Source organism: Saccopteryx bilineata, chromosome 1 (genome assembly GCF_036850765.1).
Source record: "Saccopteryx bilineata isolate mSacBil1 chromosome 1, mSacBil1_pri_phased_curated, whole genome shotgun sequence".
NCBI lineage: Eukaryota > Metazoa > Chordata > Mammalia > Chiroptera > Emballonuridae > Saccopteryx > Saccopteryx bilineata.
In genome coordinates, this window is record NC_089490.1 from 311288545 (window position 1) to 311314309 (window position 25765).

A 25765-nucleotide genomic window follows, 5' to 3' on the forward strand; every position below is an offset into this window, starting at 1 on the left:
TGACTTGAGAAGATGAAATCTAGTTGGAATGTTAAGTTCTAACAGTTCCTAAAGTCTCAAGAGGACTACAACTCCTGCTGGTCCTTGCAGGACAAGTACAATAGCAAAGCAGCTGCCCTCTTCAGGAACAAGACAGACACTCTGGCTGAAGGTAAAGAATGGTCTTGGGCATCATCGCCGGCCCAGAACTGAGCCCCACCCAGTCTAAGATGCTGCCCACCCAGTCCACTGCCCACCCGGACTCTGGCCAGCAGTGGAGCTCAACAGTCTCTTCAAGCAAGGCCTCTGAGGACTGGCTGAACAAGGACTTCAGCTCCTACCAGAGAAGACCAAAACAACTGCCCCCACCTCTGCTCATACTCTTTCCCTCTTTCTCCAACTATCAAATCCAACACAACCTTCAATACTAATCACTAGTCTCATATACTCTAGAAACAGCTCCAGGATTCTGGCCCCAAGTTCTAACACAAATTCAAAACATTTTACTACTACAAATAAATATTATACATTATTTTTCTATCTTATATTGCTATTTCACTTAATGTTTCAAAATGAATATACTCTCTCTGCAACTAGGTAACCTTACTGAGAGCTGACAAGTCTAATTGTCTTACATTTGGTCCAGTAACATGCCTGTATTGAGGAAAAAGAAAAAAAACTACAGGGGGAAAATGTGGCAGAGGATATTTAAAGTCAATGGACATGATCCCAAATGTTCAGGCTAACCCATTCTACCTAAAGGCTAATGTTTTTATTCTCACCCCAAAGATTTTTAGGACAGCACTATAAATTATTTCAGTGAAAAGAAGAATAAATGAGTCCCTGAAGTTGATGTGGGTGTTTTAAACAGATCTCAAAAGAATAACAAAGAAGCTGATGTTCTTAGTAGTCTAACAGGATATTTCAACCTAAAAAAACCCATAGACATAAATAGACTCATTAAATAATCATTTCTTGGCATTTGCCAAGGCTTTACATTTCACACAATGTGTGCAACTCAACACATGAATGCTACCGAAACAGGCTCTGAACTGCAACGAAACAACTCTTCCCCTCAACTCCTGGTTTGAAGAATTCCTAGAAAACTACCTAAAGCCATGCAAATTAATAATATTAAGGAAAACATAATCAAGTATCAATGAGCTGTAGGTGTGAATTTGATAAAGCTTATGAATCATTTTTCTCCTTTATACTACTAAATACATTTTGTCAACACACAAACCCAACACAAATATGAACACCAAGACCCACCAGAACAGTTCTTTCACTTCTTGTTTAAAGTAATTCTGATTATCATCTTATACATATGTCTCAAAAGAGATAGCAAAGTACTACGCAGTAGCTTTAGACCGCTTCCCTAAGTCCCTTAAATGTGGAGGCAACAGAACTCAAGAGGCACTGCATGTGAGAAGGAGTTTGTATGCTGGCAATGAGAAACAGACACCTGTTTCCATTTTCCTCTCTGCTTCTGCCAAGGATAAGGCTGCTGAGGCACACAGCAGTAGGCAAGAGTTCTGCAAAGTCTTCTGGGAACAATGGTTTATATACACTCCCTTTGACACAACTTTGAGAACCACATACACATTTAGTCATAAAACAAGCCATTTATTAGAAAGAATAAGGATGTCTGATCTCTACAAGTGAACTCTCTAGAAAACAGTTTTTCTAAAAACTTTTCTCAAACAACTTTAGAAGAAGATGGGTTGTCAAAATTTCACTTAAACTTTTATTTTTCTGGCCCTGGCCATTTGGTTCAATGGTAGAGCATCAGTCTGACATGTGGAAGTCTGGGGTTCAATTCACAGTCAGGGTACACAGGAGAAGCGCCCATATGCTTCTCTCTCCTCCCGCTTTTCTCTCTCTCTTTCTTCCCCTCCTGCAGCCCTGGCTCCACTGGTTCAAGCAATTTGGCCCCAGGCACTGAGGATGGCTCTATGGCCTTGCCTCAGGTGCTGAAATAGCTCCATTCAAAGCAATGGAGCAGCAGCCTAGATGGGCAGAGCATTGCCCCCTAGTGGGCTTGCCAGGTGAATTCTGGTCAGTATGCATGCGGGATGCAGGAGTCTGTCTCTATGCCTCCCTGCCTCTCACTTAATAAAAGAAACAAACAAACATTTTTCTAGAGAACACAGAGGACCACATCAAGAAAGCAGGCCCCAAGAGATCAAAGCAATCAATATGAAAAAGAAAGGATGAACAGATCTGAATAAACAGATAAAAAATCAACCAGATTTTAATTACAGAGGTTCTACTCATTTACTCATTCACTCATCTCATTCAACAAACAGCTACTGAGAACAGGCAACTCTGACAGATATAAAGACATGAAAAGGAATAATATACATCAGTGGTTTTCAACCTTTTTACACTTGGGGACCAGTTAAAAAAGAAAGAATTATTTGGGGGACCACTAAGGCAGAAATCACCCTGAGCATAAGCAAATTCGACTAAGATCACTGGGTCTATAATCTTCATTAAAACATCAGGTGGTTAACTCTTTCACATGAAATTTCTAGTGGACCAGTACAGGAACTGGTGGTTGAAAAACACCGATACACATTCTCTGCCTCCATAAAGGTTTACAGAATAGGAGGAAAACTGTCATGTGTTTTATATGACAGTGCAGTGTGCTCAGTGCTATGACAGTGGTCAGCACAGGCTGCTCCGGAAGCACACTTTGGAGCACCTGACTTGATCCCAGCAAACATAACTACCCAGTAATTTATGGCCTTGTCAAGCAAGAGTAACAGTTTTCACATGGAGGAGCCTCTGGAATTCCATGTCTCTGGAATTCATGTTGGCATTTAAACTAAAGTCGGTTTCCCATATTCTGATCTGGGAGAAGCTGACCAAAACAGAAAGGTAGATGGAAAACTTGTGACTGCTACCTAGCACGGGAGACAATCCATGGGTCTCATGTTTCTGTCTACCTCTATCACTCCGTCAATTACCTTTCCAGGGGTGTCAATAGAGCACACAGCCTTAGATGACAGAGAAAGTATCTCCCTTAAGGGCAGATAACAGATTTGTTCCTGACCAGGTTAATAAAGATAATGTCTGGGCGGGTTTGCTAGCAGACCTCTTGTAACACAGAGGGTTTCTTAACTTAGTGGACAGGCTGGAAACTAGATAGGTGGGCTCGAGGACACTGATGGCATAATGGACAAAAAAAATACCAACTCCCTCCTTTTTGTAGAAGGGAGAAAGTTGGAAACAGTAATATCTCTAAAAACACCCATTAAAAGCCAATACTTCTTTCAAGTTATTAAATAAAATGGCTCAATAGCTATTAAAGCATGTATTACTAAGTGTGTTTGAAATTGAATCAACCTAAAAACCCTTAATAGAATATAATAAGAAGAAAGTAAAATTCATTAAAAGCCAGTTCTTCAGCTTCTTTTTAAAAAATAAATTCAGTCTCAGAAGATTTGGGTAAGAGTGGATGAAGATAGAGCACAGAATAGAATTTCACCTACTCTTGGAATTGTGAAGTTCTACTTTATGGAAATGTCAGCAGGTAGGAAAAACAGTCCAAACAGACCAAAAAGATACAAGAAAAACAAAACAATGTTGAACCAAAACACAGGAAAAAAATTTAGCAGGTTCTTCCTAAGTGTTTCTGTAATACACAACCATTTCCTCCATCAAACATTCTGAATTTAGTGTACCTTCCAAAATCAGGTAACCCAGCAAGAAAGAATTCTTCAGCTGTTGCTTCCTTTGACAAAACCAGCAGATATGAAAATGCATGCAGGAGGAAGAATTATTCTAATCATGATCACTAAAAAGATATAATAGAAAATGAGCCATTTTAATTTAGAAAACAAACAAGTAGGGATTATTATTTGCAGGCCATCTCTATAGTGACTGCCACTAAGAGGCTGAATCACTTATTCAGCACTGTAAGAATCGCCACTGTGTTGGCTTTATTAGAACCGTAACAAAATACCACTAGTTTCAACCATTTATTATGCCAAATAAAAACTAGCAGCTTCTCTGCCCAACAGCATATCAGGACTGTTTGTCACCTCTAGTCTAGCAGAAAGCAAGCTAAAAGAAGAAAAAAAAAGGAAAACAAACCAAAAATACCAACAGCCCTCTAGGAAGAAAAATGTCCAGAGATTAATGGTCTGCCACCTGCTTGATAAAGATAATGTTTTGTCCTATGGGAAAATATTCCTGGCCTGAAAAATAAGCAAAAGTTTAAAAATTCAGTTTAATAAAACTTGACTGCAGATGCTTCTAATCATGACTTAGAAAGAGCTACATTTTGTTACGCGTGCTCTCAAGGAGATTCATCTTAGTACACCTTTGTTTCTTTGTATTGTCCATGTGCCTACCAAAAGCCTATTCACCAGTTTTCTCTCTTAATCTTCCTTCCTTTGTTGAGGGTAAGTGCACAATATAAACACAGTACCCAATATCAAAAGGGATCAGGAACCCTCACAATCCAACTGCGATCCCATCCATCAAAAATAACCCAAAAGACATGGAAAGGTTAAAAAGAAACTGCACAATTTTGTAAACGACAAACAATAATGTCCCATATTCCTTAAACATCATTCACTACAAACATATACACACCCAAACACCCCACAACATTGTATTCTTATAGCCACATTAACAGAAAAGACAAAAAAGAAATATATGCAGAAGGAGGTTTTATGATTAAAAGGTAAAAAGTGAAACAATCCAAATTAGAGAGAGAAAAGGAAACTCAATAAAAAAAGGCAGAGAGGCCCTGGCTGACTGGGGCTCAGTGGAGAGAGCGTCAGCTCAGCGTGCAGACAACTCAGGTTCAATTCTAGTGTCAGGGCACAGAGGAGAAGCAACTATATGCTTCTCCCCCACCTTCCTCTCCTCCTTCTCTCCCTTCTCCCCTCCTGCAGCCAGGGCTAGACTGGTTTGAGCATTGGCCCCAAACACTGAGGATAGCTCAGTTGGTCTGAACACCTCAGTCACAGGTGCTAAAAATAGCTCGAATGATTTGTGCATCAGCCTCAGAGGGTGTTGCCAGATAGATCCTGGTCAGGGTGCATGTAGGAGTCTATTTCCCTTCCTCTTAAAAAAAAAAAAAAACTTAAACCATCATGAAATTGGTATGCTAATCTTCTCTTACAAGTACCGTATTTTTCGCTCCGTAAGATGCATTTCCCCCCCCAAAAGTGGAGGGGAAAATGCCCATGTATCTTATGGAACGAAAAATACAGTATTTTATTAAATATTTTAACACACCAATTTGGTTCAGAATATTTTTTTTCTTATTTTCCTCCTTAACACCCTAGGTGTATCTTATGGTCAGGTGTGTCTTACGAAGTAGAAAATTGCAGTATACAGGCAATACTTAGACTTCAGTTTTACTGAAAAGAAATAAGCCTTTCTTAATATGCAGGCATAACTGACCCCACTGAACTTTTTCTGAAGTGCGAATTAACTTTCAAGCACCGACTCCCAGGAGGGTCTGAATTCTCTTTACACTCCCCCTGGCCCAACTCATGCTCAATTAATCAACCAGCAAATCGCACATATGCTCAGGGCACCAGCAAAGCTAGAGTACTTTAAGAAAAAAGTATTTTTTGAAATATATATTTTAACAAAGCAATAAGGTAATCTCATGGGGAAAAAAAATTGAGGACCATTATAGTTGTAAAACATTCTTTTTCTTTCAAATTATATCTGGGTGGAGGGAGCATAACAATCTTTTCAGTGCTTATACCTCTGAAGGTTGAACCCCATCACAGGGAGAAGAGTGCCTTACACACGCCCAGGGAACGCCTCTGGCCCCTCTATTTGAAATTGCAACACCCCACCCCCTGAATTCTGTCTTCCCTGCTTCGTTTTTCCCGTAGCCCATGTATCTACTTAATAAGCATTCAGTAAATACTTTTCTAAATATTTTATGAAGCCTTCATTTAAAAAGTCTCCATTTTGGGCCTGACCTGTGGTGGCACAGGGGATAAAGCGTCGACCTGGAAATGCTGAGGTCGCCGGTTCGAAACCCTGGGCTTGCCTGGTCAAGGCACATATGGGAGTTGATGCTTCTAGCTCCTCCTCCCCTTCTCTCTCTCCGTCTCTCCTCTCTCTCTCTGCCTCTCCCTATCCTCTCTAAAGTGAATAAATTAAAAAATATATAAATAAAAAATAAAAAGTCTCCATTTTGGCCCTGGCCGGTTGGCTCAGCAGTAGAGCGTCGGCCTGGCGTGCGGGGGACCGTGCGGGGGACTCGGGTTCGATTCCCGGCCAGGGCACATAGGAGAGGCGCCCATTTGCTTCTCCACCCCCCCCCTTCCTCTCTGTCTCTCTTTTCCCTTCCCGCAGCCAAGGCTCCATTGGAGCAAAGATGGCCCGGGCACTGGGGATGGCTCCTCCGCCTCTGCCCCAGGCGCTAGAGTGGCTCTGGTTGCGGCAGAGCGACGCCCCGGAGGGGCGGAGCATCACCCCCTGGTGGGCAGAGCGTGGCCCCTGGTGGGCGTGCCAGGTGGATCCCGGTCGGGCGCATGCGGGAGTCTGTCTGACTGTCTCTCCCCGTTTCCAGCTTCAGAAAAATATAAAAAAAAAAAAAAGTGTCTCCATTTCACCTAAAATGCAAACTTTCATGGTAATGAACAAAGCTTTACATCAAAGTGAACACGATGTACCTCTCTCTGCCTGTCACCAGAGATGGCACTAGCTTCAGCTGCCAGGTTGGACTTAAGATTCTGCATGCATCTTTGAAACTGTGTTTCAAACATAAACACTGAAAAAAAAAGTCAAAATGAAAATACATTTGGACAAATTTATGAGCTTTAAAAAAAAATGAAGTTAAACGCAGTCCTCCCATTAAAAGCTTCAGTTATATACACTAACTGCTTAAACACAAGAATAACGTGTCTTATTTTATTTTGGAAACTAATTTGTTCATAAGCAGAGTGCCTACCATACTAAGTACATTCTCTATATTTTTTAGCGCTATAAAAATAAACACTTACTAACGACACTGAAAAGCTACTTATTTCTGAATATCCTAACAGTTAAGTTTAAAAGCAACATATATGACACTCAAATATAACCCATCCCTATTTCACATTTCTTTCATTACCTCCACTTTATCTTAAAATGAAGATAAATAACCCAGATAAACGGAGTTTCTGAAATTTAGGCTATAAAAGTAGTTCATTAGAAAATTCAGTAGTCAGCAGATGTTTTAAATATTGAGGATATAAAAAGTAGGAAATGAAGAAAAACAAGTCAAATATGTTTTATATAAAAATGATCCAGCAGTGAAAGAATAATCACCAAAACAAAAACTTTTAACTTTCCATTGGGAATTTACATCCTTGGGAAATCAAATGCATACAGAACTTAAAAAGGGAAGGAAGGCACCACCATGTTCTCTCGGGCGGGCATCGTTGGGGGTCTCAGCCTGGACAGAGCAATGGATCCAAGTTCGAAATATGGCAGCTTTGAAAGACATTATGAGGAGACTGAAGTCAATCAAAAATATCCAGAAAATTACCAAGTCTATGAAAATGGCAGCAGCAGCTAAATATGCCCGAGCTGAGTGAGAGGTGAAACCAGCTCGAATATATGGAGTGGGATCCTAGGCTCTGTATGAAAAGGCTGATATTAAGGTGCCAGAAGACAAGAAGAAACACCTCCTAATTGGCGTGTCCTCAGATAGAGGGCTTTGTGGCGTTATCCATTCCTCAGTCACTAAATAGATGAAAAGTGAGGTGGCTACACTCACAGAAGCCGGGAAAGATGGTTGGAATCGGTGATAAAATTAGGGGTATACTTCATAGGACGCATTCTGACCAGTTTTTGGTGACATTCAAAGAAGTGGGAAGAAAACCCCCTACTTTTGGAGATGCCTCAGTCATTGCCCTGGAATTACTAAATTCTGGATATGAATTTGATGAAGGATCCATCATCTTCAATCGATTCAGGTCTGTCATCTCTTACAAGACAGAAAAGCCCATCTTTTCTCTTAATACTATTGCAAGTGCTGAGAGCCACGAGTATCCTTGATGACGTTGATGCTGACATACAACCTGGCCAACTCATCATCTACTACCCTCTGAAGGAATCCACCACGAGTGAGCAGAGTGCCAGGATGACAGCCATGGACAATGCGAGCAAGAATGCTTCTGAGATGATTGACAAATTGACTTTGACTTTCAACTGCACCCGCCAGGCTGTCATCACAAAGGAGTTGATTGAAATCATCTCTAGTGCTGCAGCTCTGGATTAATGAAAATCAAGTTTCATCCTCCAAGAAGAGGTAAAGAAGGAAAATTAAGCCAGCTGAATGTGTTTTAGCTTACTGCTGTTCTGGTGAGAAGAAATTATTGGTCCATTGCTTAAATTTCTAAGGACAGCAAGATATTTGTAAACTATCTTACAATTAACAACTTATAATAAATTTTTTAAAAAGGGAAGAAAAATGTATATATATTTATGTAGTAACTCAGTATGTACATCTACATTTCCAATCACACAATAACTATTCCCTTTGAATTGGAATGAAGTTTATATTATAACTAAAGAATTAAGCACAGGATGCAAGAAAAATAAAAGACTCCTATCTGAAGACAAGAAAGCATATATGTCCTATTCCAACTATTCAACATTTAAGATCATCCCACCATTGTTCTACTTCATGGAGCCAAAAATTGGGGTGGCAGTGATCTTGACTCGTTTTAATTTAAAGACCTCTCCCTTTTGTTTAATTTGACTGTACCTTTGAGAAGTCCCTTCATACAAAGTTACGACAATCTCAATAATCACCAGGTACAAAAGAAACAGAAATTAAGACATCTGTGTAGGTATATTATGAAATGCCAAAAAGTAAAACATTAGCAAAACAGACGATTAGAATCCAGATGTCAGCAGAATGAAGAAGCAAAGAAAAGCTTCAAGGAAAGAGCAAGATCAGCACTGAATTCTTGGAAGATAGGTAAGATGTGAAATGCTGGTATGGTGAACATTTTTAGGAAGATTAAGTGGAAACTCACACTGGAAAGAATGGGCTGGTAGTGTGATAGGGCTTATAAAGCCCAAGTGAAAGGAAAGAACAAAAGGGAAGCATGGAAGGTCAACCACACTTCAAAAACAAAAACAAAAACTATCTGACAAGAGGTCAGCAGGAAGATGACTCAGAAAGGTTTATCCCATGCCAAGTCTGAGGTGAGAAGGATCTGGGACAGAACAGTGGCAAAGTTGGTGGGAAGTAAAACAGAATGCCAAAAAACACTGCTAAATGTAGAAAAGACAGTACAGTACAGTACAGCAGTCCCTGAGTTGTGAACAAGATGAGTTCTGTAGGTTTGTTAAGTTGAATTTGTATGTAAGTTGTAACTGGTACATTTACCTATTAAATGCAATTTGCACAGATGTTTGTCTTAACATTGTATTTATTTTTACCTTTCTATGCATATAAATACTTAAACATTTTCAAACCTACAGAATCTATCTCATTCATAAGCCAGGGACTGCCTGTAATCAACAAAAGCACAATCATATATTGAGTCAAGTCAGACAGATCCCGGTACAAATTCCATTTCTGCCACTTCACTAACCGTGGGACATTAGACAAGCAACCAAACATTTCAAAACCTATTTCTTAACTCGCAAAATGGAGGCTTAACTGTACAAAGTCTGCAGTAAGAATTTAAAAAAGTGAGAGATCACACCTGTTAGATTAGCTATTATCAACAAGACAGGTAATAGCAAATGCTGGAGAGGCTGTGGAGAAAAAGGAACCCTCATTCACTGCTGGTGGGACTGTAAAGTAGTGCAACCATTATGGAAAAAAGTATGGTGGTTCCTCAAAAAACTGAAAATAGAACTACCTTATGACCCAGCAATCCCTCTACTGGGTATATACCCCAAAAACTCAGAAACATTGATACATAAAGACACATGTAGCCCCATGTTCATTGCAGCATTGTTCACAGTGACCAAGACATGGAAACAACCAAAAAGCCTTTCAATAGAAGACTGGATAAAGAAGATGTGGCACATATACACTATGGAATACTACTCAGCCATAAGAAATGATGACATCGGATCATTTACAACAAAATGGTGGGATCCTGATAACATTATACAGAGTGAAATTAGTAAATCAGAAAAAAACAAGAACTACATGATTCCATACATTGGTGGGCCATAAGAACGAGAGTAAGAGACATGGACAAGAGTGTGGTGGTTACCGGGGGTGGGGGGGAGGGGGGTGCGGGAGGGAAGGAGGAGAGGGGAAGGGGGAGGGGGAGGGGCACAAAGAAAACTAGATAGAAGGTGACTAAGGACAATCTGACTTTGGGTGATGGGTATGCAACATAATTGAATGACAAGATAATCTGGACATGTTTTCTTTGAATATATGTGATTTATTGATGTCACCCCATTAACATTAATAAAAATTTATCTATAAAAAAAAAAGAGCCCTGGCTGGTTGGCTCAGCGGTAGAGCGTCAGCCTGGCGTGCAGGGGATCCGGGTTCGATTCCCGGCCAGGGCACATAGGAGAAGCGCCCATTTGCTTCTCCACCCCCCACCCCCTCCTTCCTCTCTGTCTCTCTCTTCCCCTCCCGCAGCCAAGGCTCCATTGGAGCAAAGATGGCCCGGGCGCTGGGGATAGCTCCTTGGCCTCTGCCCCAGGCGCTAGAGTGGCTCTGGTCGCAGCAGAGCGACGCCCCAGAGGGGCAGAGCATCGCCCCCTGGTGGGTAGAGCATCGCCCCTGGTGGGTAGAGCCTCGCCCCTGGTGGGCGTGCCGGGTGGATCCCGGTCGGGCGCATGCAGGAATCTGTCTGACTGTCTCTCCCTGTTTCCAGCTTCAGAAAAGTACAAAAAAGAAAAAAAAAAAAAAAGTGCGAGATGCATGAAAGTGCATGTCAGATTACAGAAAACTGATAGATGTTCATCACTTCCTGATACCTCTTTTGCAAAATAAAATTGTCTATAGGAAGTTCTGGAAATAAGCTACCACAGTTCTTTCCCATTTTAAATAAAATAATATGGGGATAAAAGACAGCACATAAAATAGTTCATCAGCATGCCTCACCCACCCCAAACAAGGGCATTACTTTCTCTAATATCCATTTTTAAATCAGTATTAAAAATATAAGCAATATCCATTACCTAGTATCTTCTATATAATATTTACTAGAAATATACTAAACAGTATTAGTAACCACAAGGATAGTCCCAGTTAACTAAACAGGAAATTCCATCCAGAGAAAAATATCCCTATAATAATGAATCTTATTTAATGACTCTACACAAAATAAATTTCTACTGTTAAAACCATTTTTAGTTCTATTTATAACCAATTCATTCCCACAGGGCACTGCGCTTGACTAATATGGTATGATTACATCAAATTATAAATTCTCCATAAATAACTAGCTATGATGTCAATTGGACCTGTGATATCAGTGTATGGCTTGGCACTCTTCAGATTAATACAGGATACTGTGAATGTGGAAAATGCTCTATCAACTATGCTACAATCATAAAAGCAAATTTGTTTCCTAATACTATACCTGAACTGAATGAAATGCATCACTTTTTCCTTCTACAATAGGTCCTGATTCAATAAAAAGATCTTATTTTTCAGCAACTACCTCAAACACTGTCTCACCATGGCACTGGCAAAGCCTTATCATCCCCTTCCCCATATGTTCCTATTACACTTTATCAAGTGAAAATAACAGCTAACATTAACTGTGCTCCTTCTATATACACAGACTGTCTGGGTGCTTTCTATTCCTAATCATAACTCTGTCAATGAGAGCAGTGGTCCCCAACCCCCGGGCCGCGGACCAGTACCGGTCCGTGGGCCATTTGGTACTGGTCTGCAGAGAAAGAATAAATAACTTACATTATTTCCGTTTTATTTATATTTAAGTCTGAATAATGTTTTATTTTTAAAAAATGACCAGATTCCCTCTGTTACATCCGTCTAAGACTCACTCTTGATGCTTGTCTCAGCCACGTGATACATTTATCCGTCCCACCCTAAAGGCCAGTCCGTGAAAATATTTTCTGAAAATAAACCGGTCCGTGGCCCAAAAAAGGTTGGGGACTACTGAATTAGAGACATTGTTATTGGCCTCATTTCATAGAGACAGGCACTAGGGCTCAGAAAGGCTAACTACTGAGATCGTACTAGAAATAGCTCCCCATACTAAACTCATACTTTCTTGTGGCCATGGTTCTGCTCATTCTGTTCACTATACTTAGAATGCTTTTCCCCATTCCTACTAACTCCTATCTGATCTTTAAGGTACAATTGCCAGGCCATCTTCTCTACAACACTTTGAAACATTTGGTTGCACGAATGAGTAAATGAATAGAAAGTTGGGATCCTGTTCTGAAATTCTGGTTTAATCATCTGTTACAAAAGTATAAGCCTCTAAAACTAAGTACCAAGCACATTCCTTGGCACTGAATAGGCACTCTGTAATTGCTCCTGCAGGAAAGAAAAAAAGGGAAAGTGGGAAGGGGAAAAGAGAAAAAAAGAAAGATAAGAGGCAGGAAAATCCCAGCTCCCACATATCAGAATCTTGACTTGGAACTTAGAATATCTTTATAACAGAATACTTATAAATAATAATTTAATAATGTTAGCTAATCTATGCTTTACCACCAACAGTGAGTTCTTGCAATACTAAGAATTTCTCTGCAAAAATGTAAGACTCAATGTAAACAGAACACAGAATCAACTCCTAAGTTACAAAGAATAATCTACAAGTATCATTCAAATCTTAATTAAAACTGACCTATGTTTACTGTTAAGAAATCTTTAGCCTAACCAGGTGGTGGTGCAGTGGATAAAGCGTTGGACTGGGATGCAGAGGACACAGGTTCAAGACCTTGAGGTCACCAGCTTGAGCACAGGTTCATCTGGTTTGAGCAAAAGCTCACCCGCTTGGACCCAAGGTCGCTGGCTCGAGCAAGGGGTTACTCTGTCTGCTGAAGGCCCGCGGTCAAGGCACATATGAGAAAGCAATCAATGAACAACTAAGGTGTCGCAACAAAAAACTGATGATCGATGCTTCTCATCTCTCTCTGTTCCTGTCTGTCTGTCCCTGTCTATCCCTCTCTCTGTCCCTGTAAAAAAAAAAAAAATCTTTAAAAGGTCACTTACTGAGCTAAAATGAAATCCACTTATCAGTCTCATTTCAAAAAAATCATAAAATGTGAAAGATAAAAGCATATGCTTGGAAAATTCATTCTCATATTTAAGAAAATGTATTAAAATCATTTTTTTTTAAACTTTTTTTTTAAAAGGTTTTTTTTTGTTTGTTTTGTTTTTTTTTTTTTAATTTTTTATTTATTCATTTTAGAGAGGAAAGGGAAAGACAGAGAGAGAGAGAGGAGAGAGACAGAGAGAGAGAGAAGGGGGGAGGAGCTGGAAGCATCAACTCCCATATGTGCCTTGACCAGGCAAGCCCAGGGTTTCGAACCGGCAACCTCAGCATTTCCAGGTCGACGCTTTATCCACTGCGCCACCACAGGTCAGGCAAAAATCATTTTTAATTTGTTTTAATCATATATTCATGCCCTTCTGTGTAACACTTTCACTGCAGGTCAACTTTCTGACATCCAATAGCCAATAAAATTAGTCAAAACATGACTCTTCCCTATGATGGTGGACTGACCAATCTTCTCCTACTGTCTTATACAGTAAGATCATCCCAGCTGGGCACTTTTCTACCCATCTCATTGCTCCACTACTCAGGATTCATTCTCCATTGCTAAGGAAATATGTTTCCTTGTCAATTCCTTGACTGTGTCAAATAGAAAGAGACTGTGTGACAAGGCAGTCTTCCAGAAGACGTTCCTTGCACCTGGCACACAGCCCCTCTTTTTTCCATCCATGCCCAAGTCTAAAAAAGTAAACATCAATTCTGTATCCCAAGTGACTGCACACAACAGGTAGACCAAAATTATTTATAGTGTTGTCAATTATACTGACATTGCTCATTTACAGAAAGCAAATTACACACAATTTATGGTAGGCAAGAGGACAAAGTAGAAAGAGAATGTGATTTGGCAGCATGGTTTAAGCACTACCTCTACGACTGTGACTTTGAAAAATATTAAACATACCTGCCTTTCCTGGCATGAGGACAAAATGAGAACTTAAAAGGAAAGTGTTTGGTATATAAAACACCAAATAAATATTTTTATTGATGACAATTGTTATTAAATAAATTCTGTATAATTTGCAATCCAATGAGTTCCCACTATTACCAGCCTCAAATGAGTTTGACAAATCTCCCTTTCCAAGACAGCAAAGAAAAAGATAATAAAAGACAAACAGAACAGCCTGTGATATGAACTACATGATTTCACATAGTTGAGAGATAAAACTGAGACTCATGGACAAAGATAAAACCGAAGTGGTTACCAGGGGGAGGGCGGCGAGAAAAAGGGCAATAAGGGGAGACAAATACACAGTGACAGAAGATGAGGTGACTTTGGGTGACCGGCACACAACGCAATCAACAGTTCAAATGCAATACAGATGTTCATCTGAAACCTATGTACTCTTACTGATCAATGGCACCCCATTAAATTTACTATCTAAATAAAAAAGAAAATAATATGTGTCATGTTCCCTAAGTTATTACAAGAGAACTACAAGTCAAGAGCCCTCATGAACACGGAAGCAAAGATCCTTAACAAAATATTAGCAAACGAAACCCTTCAATAAAGGAAATCACCTCATGACTAAGTGAAGTTTACCACAGAAATTTAAGGTTGGTTCAAGGTTAGGAAATCAATATTTCAAGAGAGTAACTACAGTATATACTCCCTTTAATAGTTGCAGAAAAAGCATCTGATGAAATTCACCATCTATTTCTGATAAAAACATTAAACAACAGACTAAAATTTTCCTGACCTGATTAAGGCCTTTATAAAAATCTACAGCTAGCATCAGATGTAATGTTAAAAGTCTGAATATGTTTCCCCTAAGGTCAACTACAAGACAACAATGTCTACTTTCACTACTGCTATTCAACATACATCATAATCAAGTACGAACTAAAATAAAAGTCATACAAATTAGAAAAGAAAAAATGAAATCATCTTTATGCACACATACCATGAAAATTCCACAAAATCTAAAAAAAAAAAGAAAGAAAACCACTAAAGCTAATAAATCAGTTTTAAATTATTGGTATACAAAACTAAATTATATTTTCATTTACTGGCAACCGAATTAGAAATTGAAAATTTAAAGTAGTATTTATAATATATAAGGTTTACCGGAAAGTTCTATCTGTTTTTGGAATAAAACAAAATACACATTTTCTTACCGTCAATAAACTTTATTAAATAATATAATTGCCATTATTATTAATCATTTCTTGCCAGCGTGAGGGCCATTTGTGAAAAATGTTTTATCTTTTTATGCGAAAAAATGAACCAGTGCTTGTTTGATATCTTCTTCATTTTTGAATTTTTTGCCCTTCAAAAAATTTTGTAAGGACAAAACCAAGTGATAGTCAGAGGGTGCTAAATCCGGGGAATATGGTGGATGAGACAGACATGCTTCTGAAGCATTTCTTCCTTGTTGAAATTCGTAAAAATTACAGTGGCGGAAATGAACTTTATCAGTAGCAGTGGGTACACTATCACTTCACACATAAGACTAACGTGAATCAACTTTATTTTAGTTAATTTGCTACATCAGTATGTATACATTAAGTGATAAAAATAGAGAGGCACATATGCGCCAAATAAACGTGCTTACGTGTCGCAACTTGTGATAGAAATGGACAGAACTTTCTGGTAGACCTTATACTATTTAGAACTATGGAACAGTAAGAGATGAATCTAACAAAATGTGTAACATATGTGTGCTTGAAACTATAAAATAGTTATCTCACAGCACACATAAACAAATCACAAAAAATTTGCAGCACACCAAAAACTATTTTTTGACAATCTGACAAAAAACAAAAAATAGGTATGATTTTGACTCATTCACACCAATGGCTATTGTTTTGGCTATTATCATTTTTATCTGACAATCTAAAGGAAAAGAGGTCAGTGCCCTAACTATGTAAATACTCAGTTATTGCATGTTTTAAATATTCCTACAGCACACCAATGTATCCTGTCCCACTACTTGAAAGTTGCTGCTATAAAACAATGCTAAACGACATTAAAGAAGGCCTAAATAAATGGAAAGATATTTCACATTCATGAATTAGAAAACTCAATATTAAGATGTCAATTCTCCCCAACTAGATTTATAGATGCAATGCAATCTTGATGAAGTTATCATTGAGTTTTTATTGTACAAATTACTAGCTGATTCCAAAACTTACATGGAAATGAAATGGTCCAAAAACCACCAGAAGTTATTTTTTAAATATCAAGTTGGAAGACTCATACTACCCAATTTATGATTTACTGTAAAGCAGCGGTTCTCAACCTGTGGGTCGCGACCTCGGCGGGGGTCGAACGACCATCGACCCCTGTGTTTTGGTCGTTCGACCCCCGCCGAGGTCGCGACCCACAGGTTGAGAACCGCTGCTGTAAAGCCACATTATCAAGACAGGTGTTTGTGGTGAAAAAGCAGCCATATAGACAGAACTGAGTAAACAAAAAGACCTACACATACATGGTCAACTAAGTTTCAAAAAAAGGTCAGGGAAGTGAATGGAAAAAGCACAGCATTTAACAAATAGGACTGGTCCAACTGGACAGTTGTATGGAAAAAACAAAAACAAACAAACAAAAAACCTTGCTATTGCATCTCAGCCAGTGATATGCCAGCCAGACTGAGGGAGACCTGGAAACTTTAGGGCCACATGAACCATGGCCACAGCTGCCTCAGCAAACACCGGAAGCACCTGGAAGGCCGAGATAATTCTTGCTGGTGGATCAACCTCAACAAATATCACGCAGCTTACTTTGGGAAAGTTGCAATGAGGCATTACCATGGAAAGAGGAACCACAGCTTCTGCTCAACTGTCAACCTTAATAAACTATGGACCTTGGTCAGTGAGCAGACACAGGTAAATGCTGTCAAAAAGAAGACTGGAGCTGCTTCTATCATTGATGTGGTGCAGTCGGGCCACTACAGAGTTCTAAAGCAGCCTGTCATTGTGAAAGCCAAATTCCTCAGCAGAAGAGTTGAGGAGAAGATTAAGGGTGACGGTAGAGCCCAGTTTCCTGGTAGCACGAAACTACATGGAGGGAAAGAAGGTCATTAAATGCTCACAAGTGGGAAGTGTGGGGAGCCTCAACCCTGACTTCACACCATAAACAAAAATTAAGTTGAAGTGAATCCTTGTCCTAAATTTAAGTAATAAACTAAAACTTCTAGAAGAAAACACAGGAGAAAATCTTTGTGACTTTGGATTAACCACAGATTTATCAGGTATCACACAAAATACATCAATTATAAAAGAAAGTGTTAAACCAGACTTCAAAACTCAGATTATTGGTCAAGAACTACTCAAATCAGAATATCTAGGTTTATATTCCAAATTTGCCATAACAAGTTGTGCACCTCATTATTTTACTGTCTCAGTTTCTCCCCCTCACCTCTATAATAAGGTAGTATTTACCTCATAGGGTTAGTCAAAAGCCAAATGACATAATGTTTATAAAATTCCTAATATAATTAAGTACTCAATAAGTATGTTTGCTACCTTTCTAAAATGTTTATTTACTTAAAGAAACACCCAAGCCTGACCTGTGGTGGCGCAGTGGATAAATCGTCAACCTGGAATGCTGAGGTCGCCGGTTCTAAACCCTGGGCTTGCCCGGTCAAGGCACATATGGGAGTTGATGCTTCCTGCTCCTCCCCACTTTCTCTCTCTCACTCTCTCTCCTCTCTAAAATGAATAAATAAATTAAAAAAAAAAAAAAGAAACACCCAAGTTTCATGGTTCAAAATTTACTATTTCTTACTGTGGGTCTTAGACTTTTATTAAACATTGTATAAAGAATAAGAGTTAAACTTCATTTTTCATTCAATTCCCCTTAAAGAAATGATCAAGATGAAAAAGCATACAAACAGGAAGGGAAATAGGAAATGAGGGAGAAACACAATTACTGTGCACCCACACGCACTCCAGAAACATGCTATCTCTTATTTCTCCCAGCGAGTACCTACAGAGAAATAAAGAATCCACATGAAACTTTACATAAACCTTCATAACCGGTCCTTAAAAAGAAGTGCTGACTTTCTATTTAAAATATTAGATTGCTGCCCAAATGCAAATGTCTCATTAAAAGTAAAATTCAGGCCCTGGCCAGTTGGCTCAGCAGTAGAACATCAGCCTAGCATGTGGAAGTCCAAAGTTCGATTCTTGGCCAGGGCACACAGGAGAAGCACCCATCTGCTTCTCCACCCTTCCCCCTCTCTTTTCTCTCTCTCTTCCCTTCCCGCAGTCAAGGCTCCCCTGGAGCCAAGCTGGCCCAAATGCTAAGGATGGTTCCATGGCCTCCACCTCAGGCACTGGAATGGCTCTGATTGCAGCGGAGCAATGCTCCAGCGGGGCCAAGCATCGCCCCCAGTGGGCATGCCGGGTGGATCCCGGTCAGGAGCATGTGGGAGTCTGTCTGCCAGCCTCCACCTCTCACTTCGGAAAAATAAAAAAAAGTAAAATTCATATTTAGAAAGATTAAATTGTTGTATGGAACATTTGTAATGATTTAAATCAGAAAGTAGTATATTAAGAATCACAATGAAGTATCTTTCAGGCTATAAACCATGAAACCCCATCACCTTTCTTAATGTTATAATCATGACTCTGGCTACTTTAAAAACATGCATCAGAATACCAGTAAATGAGAAGATTAAAGCTCTTAAGATAGTTCCAGAGTTATAAAAAATGAGACTTCTTTAGTACCTATTTCTAAATATGGAGAGAGAGCATTTACAGCACAGCAAGTCATTCTACACATTTCTCCTAGTTCTTTCTTTCTCATACTTGCCCAAAGAACAGAGTAACACACAATAAGACGTGGTCAGAGGCCCTGGCCAGTTGGTTCACTGGCAAAGCACTGGCCCAGCATGTGGATGTCCTGGGTTCAATTCCCGGCCAGGGCACACAGGAGAAGTGACCATCTGCTTCTCCATCTCTAACCTTCTCCTTCTCCCTCTCTCTTTCTCTCCCCCTCCCCCGCCCACAGCCATGGCTCAATTGGTTCAAGCACATTGGCCCTGGGCACTGAGGCTGGCTCTGTGAAGCTTCCACCTCAGGTACTAAAAATAGCTCTGTTGCAAGCATGGCCCCAAAAGGGCAGAGCATCGCCTCCAGACAGGGATCACCACGGATCCCCTCCTCTCACTTGAAAAAAGAAGGGAAAAAAAAGAAGTGGCAGGAAATAACAGAAGACCCTCCACTGGGAGTACACTTACCTGTAATGCTTTATTCTCTTTAAGGTCCAACCCAAACACATTGTGCCTCTTCACCTTAAAGAAATTAGTACCAAGCCCATCTTCCTCTTCCTCCTCCTCATCATGCCTGTCTAAGAACTGAAGAGGAGCCTCCTTGTTCTTCTGTGACTCATCAGTGCTAGGGACAGAATGAGGTTGAAAACCTTTTGTTTTTCCCAGTTTCTCTTCCATTTCTTCTTCATCTTCCTTCTCTTCTTCTTCTTCATCGCTAATGCCACTAGCCAGTCCAGACTCTGCCCCTTCTGGTCTTTTCCCACCTTTCTGAAGGATGGACATTTTCTCATTGAAGTAGGCTCTAAATTCTTCCACTTCGTCATTGGTGAGGGAGGGAGCCCTTGGTTCATTGACTTTATTATCTTGGCTCTCTACCAATTCTTTGGAGGGTTGTTTCTGCATTTTCTGAAGAAATCTTACCCGTGGTGCCACAGCAAGACCAAGAGACCTTAAATGTGGGCAAATAAAGATAATGATCTTAATACACTGATGGTGGTTTATGGTTACTAGAAAACAGTTTTTAAGAGTTGAGATCTATTTTTAGAATTTTCAAAAAAAAATGTTCCTGAGAGATATGAAATCTTGACAGGTTAGATGATCCAAAAGGCAAGCCAGAAAATAATGAATACTTGTCAGAAAATACTGACAAGTCAGATAACCCATTTTTCATTAAGAGGTTAACATGTAATAAAATAAAGAGCATTAAAAGCAGAAACAAAGAAACGATTCAGATTTGTCTATTTCCAATTGACTCCTTCATCCTCAGCTTCCTCAAACAGTGGAGGACAGTACTACCAGACCTATGTCACAACTGTGTGGAGATCTGACAAGACTAACTATATGAAAATACCTTGTAAAATGTAAATAATAAAGTGGAAAAGACAAGGTCATGAAAGGACAAAACATAGTTCTCTGAAAAGAATAAACTACAGTATCAATGTCCTCCCTTCTTAGAGACATAATATGACATCATGTCCATAAAAAAGATTTTTAAACCAGAGACCAAAAAAAAAAAGAAAAAGAAATTTTTTTGTCCTTCTAAAAGTAAGAGTCACTTTATGACCACATCTTTCCGAGTTTCTAGGTTCCTACTACTGGATTGAAATAAACTCTTAAAGCAAGGCCAGAAATAATAAACAGCTAACATTACAATATGAAGCTACTACCTTTTTCCCATAAAGTATGATTAATAGAAACTGAGAGGTACAATGGTAAAGTGAAGGTTCAAAAATGGGATTGTTAAGGTTCAAATCCTGGCTCTGTCACTTACTAACTGTGTGATCAAAGGACATTATCTAATTTCTTTATACCTCAGTTCCCTCGTTTGCAAAATAGCATAAGAGTACCTATATCCTATGGTTGCTGTAAGAATAAAATATTAATAGACACAATGCACTTAAAATAGTGCTTGGCACAACTAGCTACTATTCAGAACTTGTCGTTATTACTGTTATAGGGGCTATGAATTAGGACCACAGGCTCATATCAATGTCTCTCAAAGTATTACAATTACATTTATAAGTCTCTCAGCTCCTAAAACTTGGAGCTCCTTTATGGTAGAAGCACAGACTATACACCTATAATTTTAACAGCTGGCATAATAAACTGTACAAATTGGGTATTCAAAACATGTTTCTTCAGTAAAATGATTTTTAAACCTGTATTATATCCTGCATACACGGCACTGCTTTAGGTATCAAAGGCTTCCACAGAAAATTATAGAACAAGAAAATTATAGATCTAAACATTCACAAAAAATAAACTAAAACACCAAATTAAACTGTACCAATAATCTAGGCTCCAAAGTTAACTCTCTGCCTTCACCTAAGCATCACCAATAAAAAGGAAAGGTTTTCAACTGTAAACAGATGAGATTTATTGGCATGCGTGGTGATAAAATGTCCCTAAATATCATTCCACAGTGTTAAAGACCTGTGCCTCTCCTGCTGGATAATATCTCAGCTATGTCACTCAGAAAACCAGGACAGAGCTTCATGGAACACAAATATCACCTAATAACTTAAACCATGATTTGTATTCAGAAATGGTAAACTTAATAATGGTACATAAACAGGTAAACAAAAACTTTTTGTCTATGGCATGTGGCTGTCCACCCACTACCTAGACCAGTGATTTTTAACCTGTGTGCCACAAGAATTTGTTTGTTTTTTGTTTGTGGTTTTTTTTTGTATTTTTCTGAAGCTGGAAACGGGGAGAGACAGTCAGACAGACTCCCGCATGCACCCGACTGGGATCCACCCGGCACGCCCACCAGGGGCGATGCTCTGCCCACCAGGAGGCGATGCTCTGCCCCTCCGGGGTGTCGCTCTGCTGCGACCAGAGCCACTCTAGCACCTGGGGCAGAGGCCAAGGGGCCATCCCCAGCGCCCGGGCCATCTTTGCTCCAATGGAGCCTTGGCTGCGGGCGGGGAAGAGAGAGACAGAGAGGAAGGAGAGGGGGGGTGGAGAAGCAAATGGGCACTTCTCCTATGTGCCCTGGCCAGGAATCAAACCCGGGTCCCCCGCACGCCAGGCCGACGCTCTACCGCTGAGCCAACCAGCCAGGGCTACACAAGAATTTTTAAAACATGCAATACCTGACTATTTCATCAGGGGCACTGACCTCTTTTCCCTTAAGACTTTCAAATAAAAAAATTGTAGCAGCCAACACAATAGCCATCCATGTGACTGAATCAAAATTATACCTACTTTTTTGTTAGATCAGCAAAAAGTATGTATTTTGGCATGCCACAGAATTTTTTGTAATTAGTTAGTTTATGCCATGAGATAAAAAGGGTTGAAAATTGCTGACCTAGACAATAAGTGGCCTTCCTTCTGTTATCTAGCAATTTAAATGGTTCTAAAATGTTACAACTGACAAATAACCTGTTACACTATACTTGCAATCCAGCATGAAGAGTAGGAAACAGCATCTCACCCAGCTACAAGTAAGTTTTTATTAGACTCAATTTAAAAGTAAAGACACTCAAATTCCTGTACAACAGGCCAAATATGCAGACCTTGCCTTGAAAGTACATATTTCATCACAGACTAGGAAATTTCATGCTGAAATTCAAAGTATGATTAACCTCACAGGTGCTTCTATAGGATATTGTCAGCACTTTCCCATAGGTAGAACCCCACTGAAAAAATGGACAGTCCTCCTTTATAACTAAAAAGGTTAGAAAAAAATCTTGCAACTACTAAACCAAAACAAGACTAAGAGTTCCATTTTCATATAATAGTAACTTCAATTACTAAACAGGGACACTCTGCCATGGTAACTCTGAATACCTGTAGGAAACACCAAGATAAAGGATAATTAGGCAATAAGCACTATAGAAAACCAATCTAAAATAAGGGAAGAACTGACAAAGAGATTTGTATCCAAAGCATAAAAAGAACTGTTTGTTAATCCAGGACAAGGTTTCAGAGAATAAGAGGACGACAGATGTTTAAGGCTTTCGAAGAATGCTTATCCATTGTTCTCTATCTCCTTTAAGACCAACAGTAGGAAGCTGCCAGTGTAACTTTAAGGAATTTACACTTACAAGTAAGAAATGTCTTCCTGATAACAAGAACTAAACTCTCAACTAGTTTTCCAGTTTATAGAATCATTTTCTTTGCAGATCTATTAATAGATTCTCTTAATGAATGGCTTGAACTAGGACTCTCAGAGAACCAGCTTTCAAAGAAATTCCTTCTAACTTCAGTCACAATTAAAACTATAATATGAATACTTACAGGGCATATTCAGGTATTGGTAACTTGCTCACATCAAATATTTCTTTATCCTTCATTAGATATACCGAACGTATATAGGAGACAAAACACTGTAAAAGAGGTTTAAATATATGACATATAATAGTAAGAAACAGAAAATGAATTTAAACAAAGATAAAAGAAACCAAAAGGATAAATTTCAATAGCAATAAAAAACTTCAAAAATAGCTGAGTATACCCCCATTTCATAAATAAATAAATAAAAATAAGCCTGCCTTATTAGAACTGTAATAGTAAAAAAGACTTTAAATTTGGTTTCATCAAACCAACTCAACATAGAGTATCACCGTCTCAAGAAGCTATTCTAGAAGTTATTATCATTCAGTTGTATGGTGTAATGGGGAAAAAACAAAAGGCTTGGAATAATATGGATGATCATCTAAGCTCCATATTTTACTCACTGAGCAAGTTTCTTATTTCTCTGTCAGTTCCCTCATCTACCAGAGATAACAGCACCTTCTACTATGCGAATTAAATGAGAAAATGCATCTAGAATGCCTATGCTTATCTTCTGAAATACAGTTAAGTATCAATAAATGCTCATTAACAATAATTATTATTGTAGTCAAAGCATAAGTTTTCCAGCAAAATATTATTTTACTATATCTAATTAAATTAAACTTAATAAAATCATGTCAGGAACAAGTTTATTCTGAAAGTTTATTTCTTTTCTATTATAATTTCAAGTAATTCATCATCATTATACTTTCAAGTAATTCATCATCATGCATTATTTTATTCTGCTTTTTTTTTTAATTATCTTTATGTCAAGAGCTATACAAACCAAAATTTAAACATGGTCCTGGGCCTTTATCAGTTTGTAAAATAAGCAGGAACAAAGATTATAAAACACATCTAAATAGGTATTTTTATTTTTAGATTTTAAAATTAATTTTTGTAAAGTATATTTGATTACTATTTGTATATTTCTAAACTTCACATTTTCTCTAACTTTACACTAATCTTTCTTCAAACCACTTTCCCTGTCTACACTGGCATGAACAATAAATGGCTCCTGTGCAAGGATCATTTTTACCCCTACAATCATCCACAAGAAATCACCCCAGTTGCATATTGTTCTGGTTCTATCCAGATTAAAACCAAAAGCTAGAAAATCACTTCTATGAAACTAGATGGCTCACTGCCACTGGGAAGACATTTAGCCATTCTGCTAAGCCATGCATGAAACTCAATAAATCATATCATTTATTTCAATGTGCTATTCTATAATCTTTGTTCTGGAAGGCTCATTTTGTGGTATACACAAACCAGTGAAACAACATCCTTCCAGGGTTTCATATCTCCTGATTAATAAATGAATGATTTCCTGGTCATGTATTAAGTCACAACATATCAGAATTTATGTATTTTTTAATGTGCACAGTATTTCCATGGCTTTTAAAAGAAAATTTAACTCCTAACATAATGTCTGTCTGCAAGACAAAACATGTACATTCCCACATACATGCCCAAAAAGTCTAAGAAGAAAATGTGTTTAAAGGCCTTTTCATCAGATTTCAGGTAAAATGTGCTTACATGAGTCCAACTTCACACAGTTCATTATTTGGCTTTCTTATTGTGGAATTAATTTCTCCTGAGATTTTCATGGAAGCTGTGAAGAAAAGCAGACCTGGATTGGAATCTCAGGTCTGCCACTTAATAGCCATGTGACCCTGGACAATTTTTAATTTTCTCTAGGTATTATATCCTCATCCATAAACTGAATCAGTATCACCTACCTCATAGGTTGTTGGGAGAATTAAAACTAGGCACAAACTGCGAAGTCATGTCACAGCTAAGTCCCTAGTATACTGTAAGCATTCAACTTTTAGCTTTCATAATGTCTCTGAAGCACAGTAATGACAATTTGATAAAATTCAAGTTAATATTTTTAAATGTAAGACCTGCTATTTATTTATTTACTTTGTGACAGAGACAAAGAGAAAGTCAGAGAGAGGGACAGATAAGGACAGACAGGAAGGGAGAAAGATGAGAAGCATCAATTCTTTGTTGCAGCTCCTTAATTGTTCATTGATTGCTTTCTCATATACGCCTTGTTCTGGGGGCTACAGCAGAGTGACCCCTTGCTCAAGCCAGCAACCTTGGGTTTTAAGCTAGCAACCTTTGGGCGCAAGTCATCGACCATAGGGTCATGTCTATGATCCTACGCTCAAGCCAGCAACCCCATGTTCAAACCGGATGAGCCCGTGTTCAAGCCGGCAACCTCAGGGTTTCGAACCTGGGTCTTCTGTGTCCCAGTCTGATCTCTATCTACTGCGCCACCACCTGATCAAGCTAAAACCTGCTCTTTAAATAAAATTTCTTTGCTGAAAATATGATTTCATAACCATAACATAAAGTCTTACTACTGACTGTCTTTAAGCTTGGGCTCCTCTATCTGTCAGGACGCCTTTCCTATGGCTCCTCTACTCCCTTCCTCCTGCCTTATCTATCTGCTGAAATAAAATGCAACCTCTGAGTCCCTGCTCTCTCACTCACTGTTGATGTGTTATGGTAAATGCAGATGCAGATGTCATATGTAGCTCCCGTAACTAGTATGGAAGTAAAAGT

The 25765-nt window shown here is 38.9% G+C and overlaps 1 protein-coding gene and 2 pseudogenes across 1 annotated transcript in view; 2 read left to right on the plus strand and 1 right to left on the minus strand.

Moving 5' to 3' along the window:
* The window catches only part of DDX10 (DEAD-box helicase 10), a 338420-nt gene that overhangs the window by 229277 nt on the left and 83378 nt on the right, over positions 1–25765 (minus strand). The window contains exons 12-13 of the mRNA XM_066247305.1: positions 23156–23244; positions 19379–19859 (exon numbers count right to left, since the gene is read on the minus strand). Of these exons, the coding sequence (XP_066103402.1) occupies positions 19379–19859; positions 23156–23244 (570 nt within the window). The remainder of the gene's footprint in view (positions 1–19378; positions 19860–23155; positions 23245–25765) is intronic.
* On the plus strand, positions 7367–8230 carry LOC136320475 (ATP synthase subunit gamma, mitochondrial-like; annotated as a pseudogene).
* Positions 16773–17219, plus strand: LOC136310748 (large ribosomal subunit protein uL15-like; annotated as a pseudogene).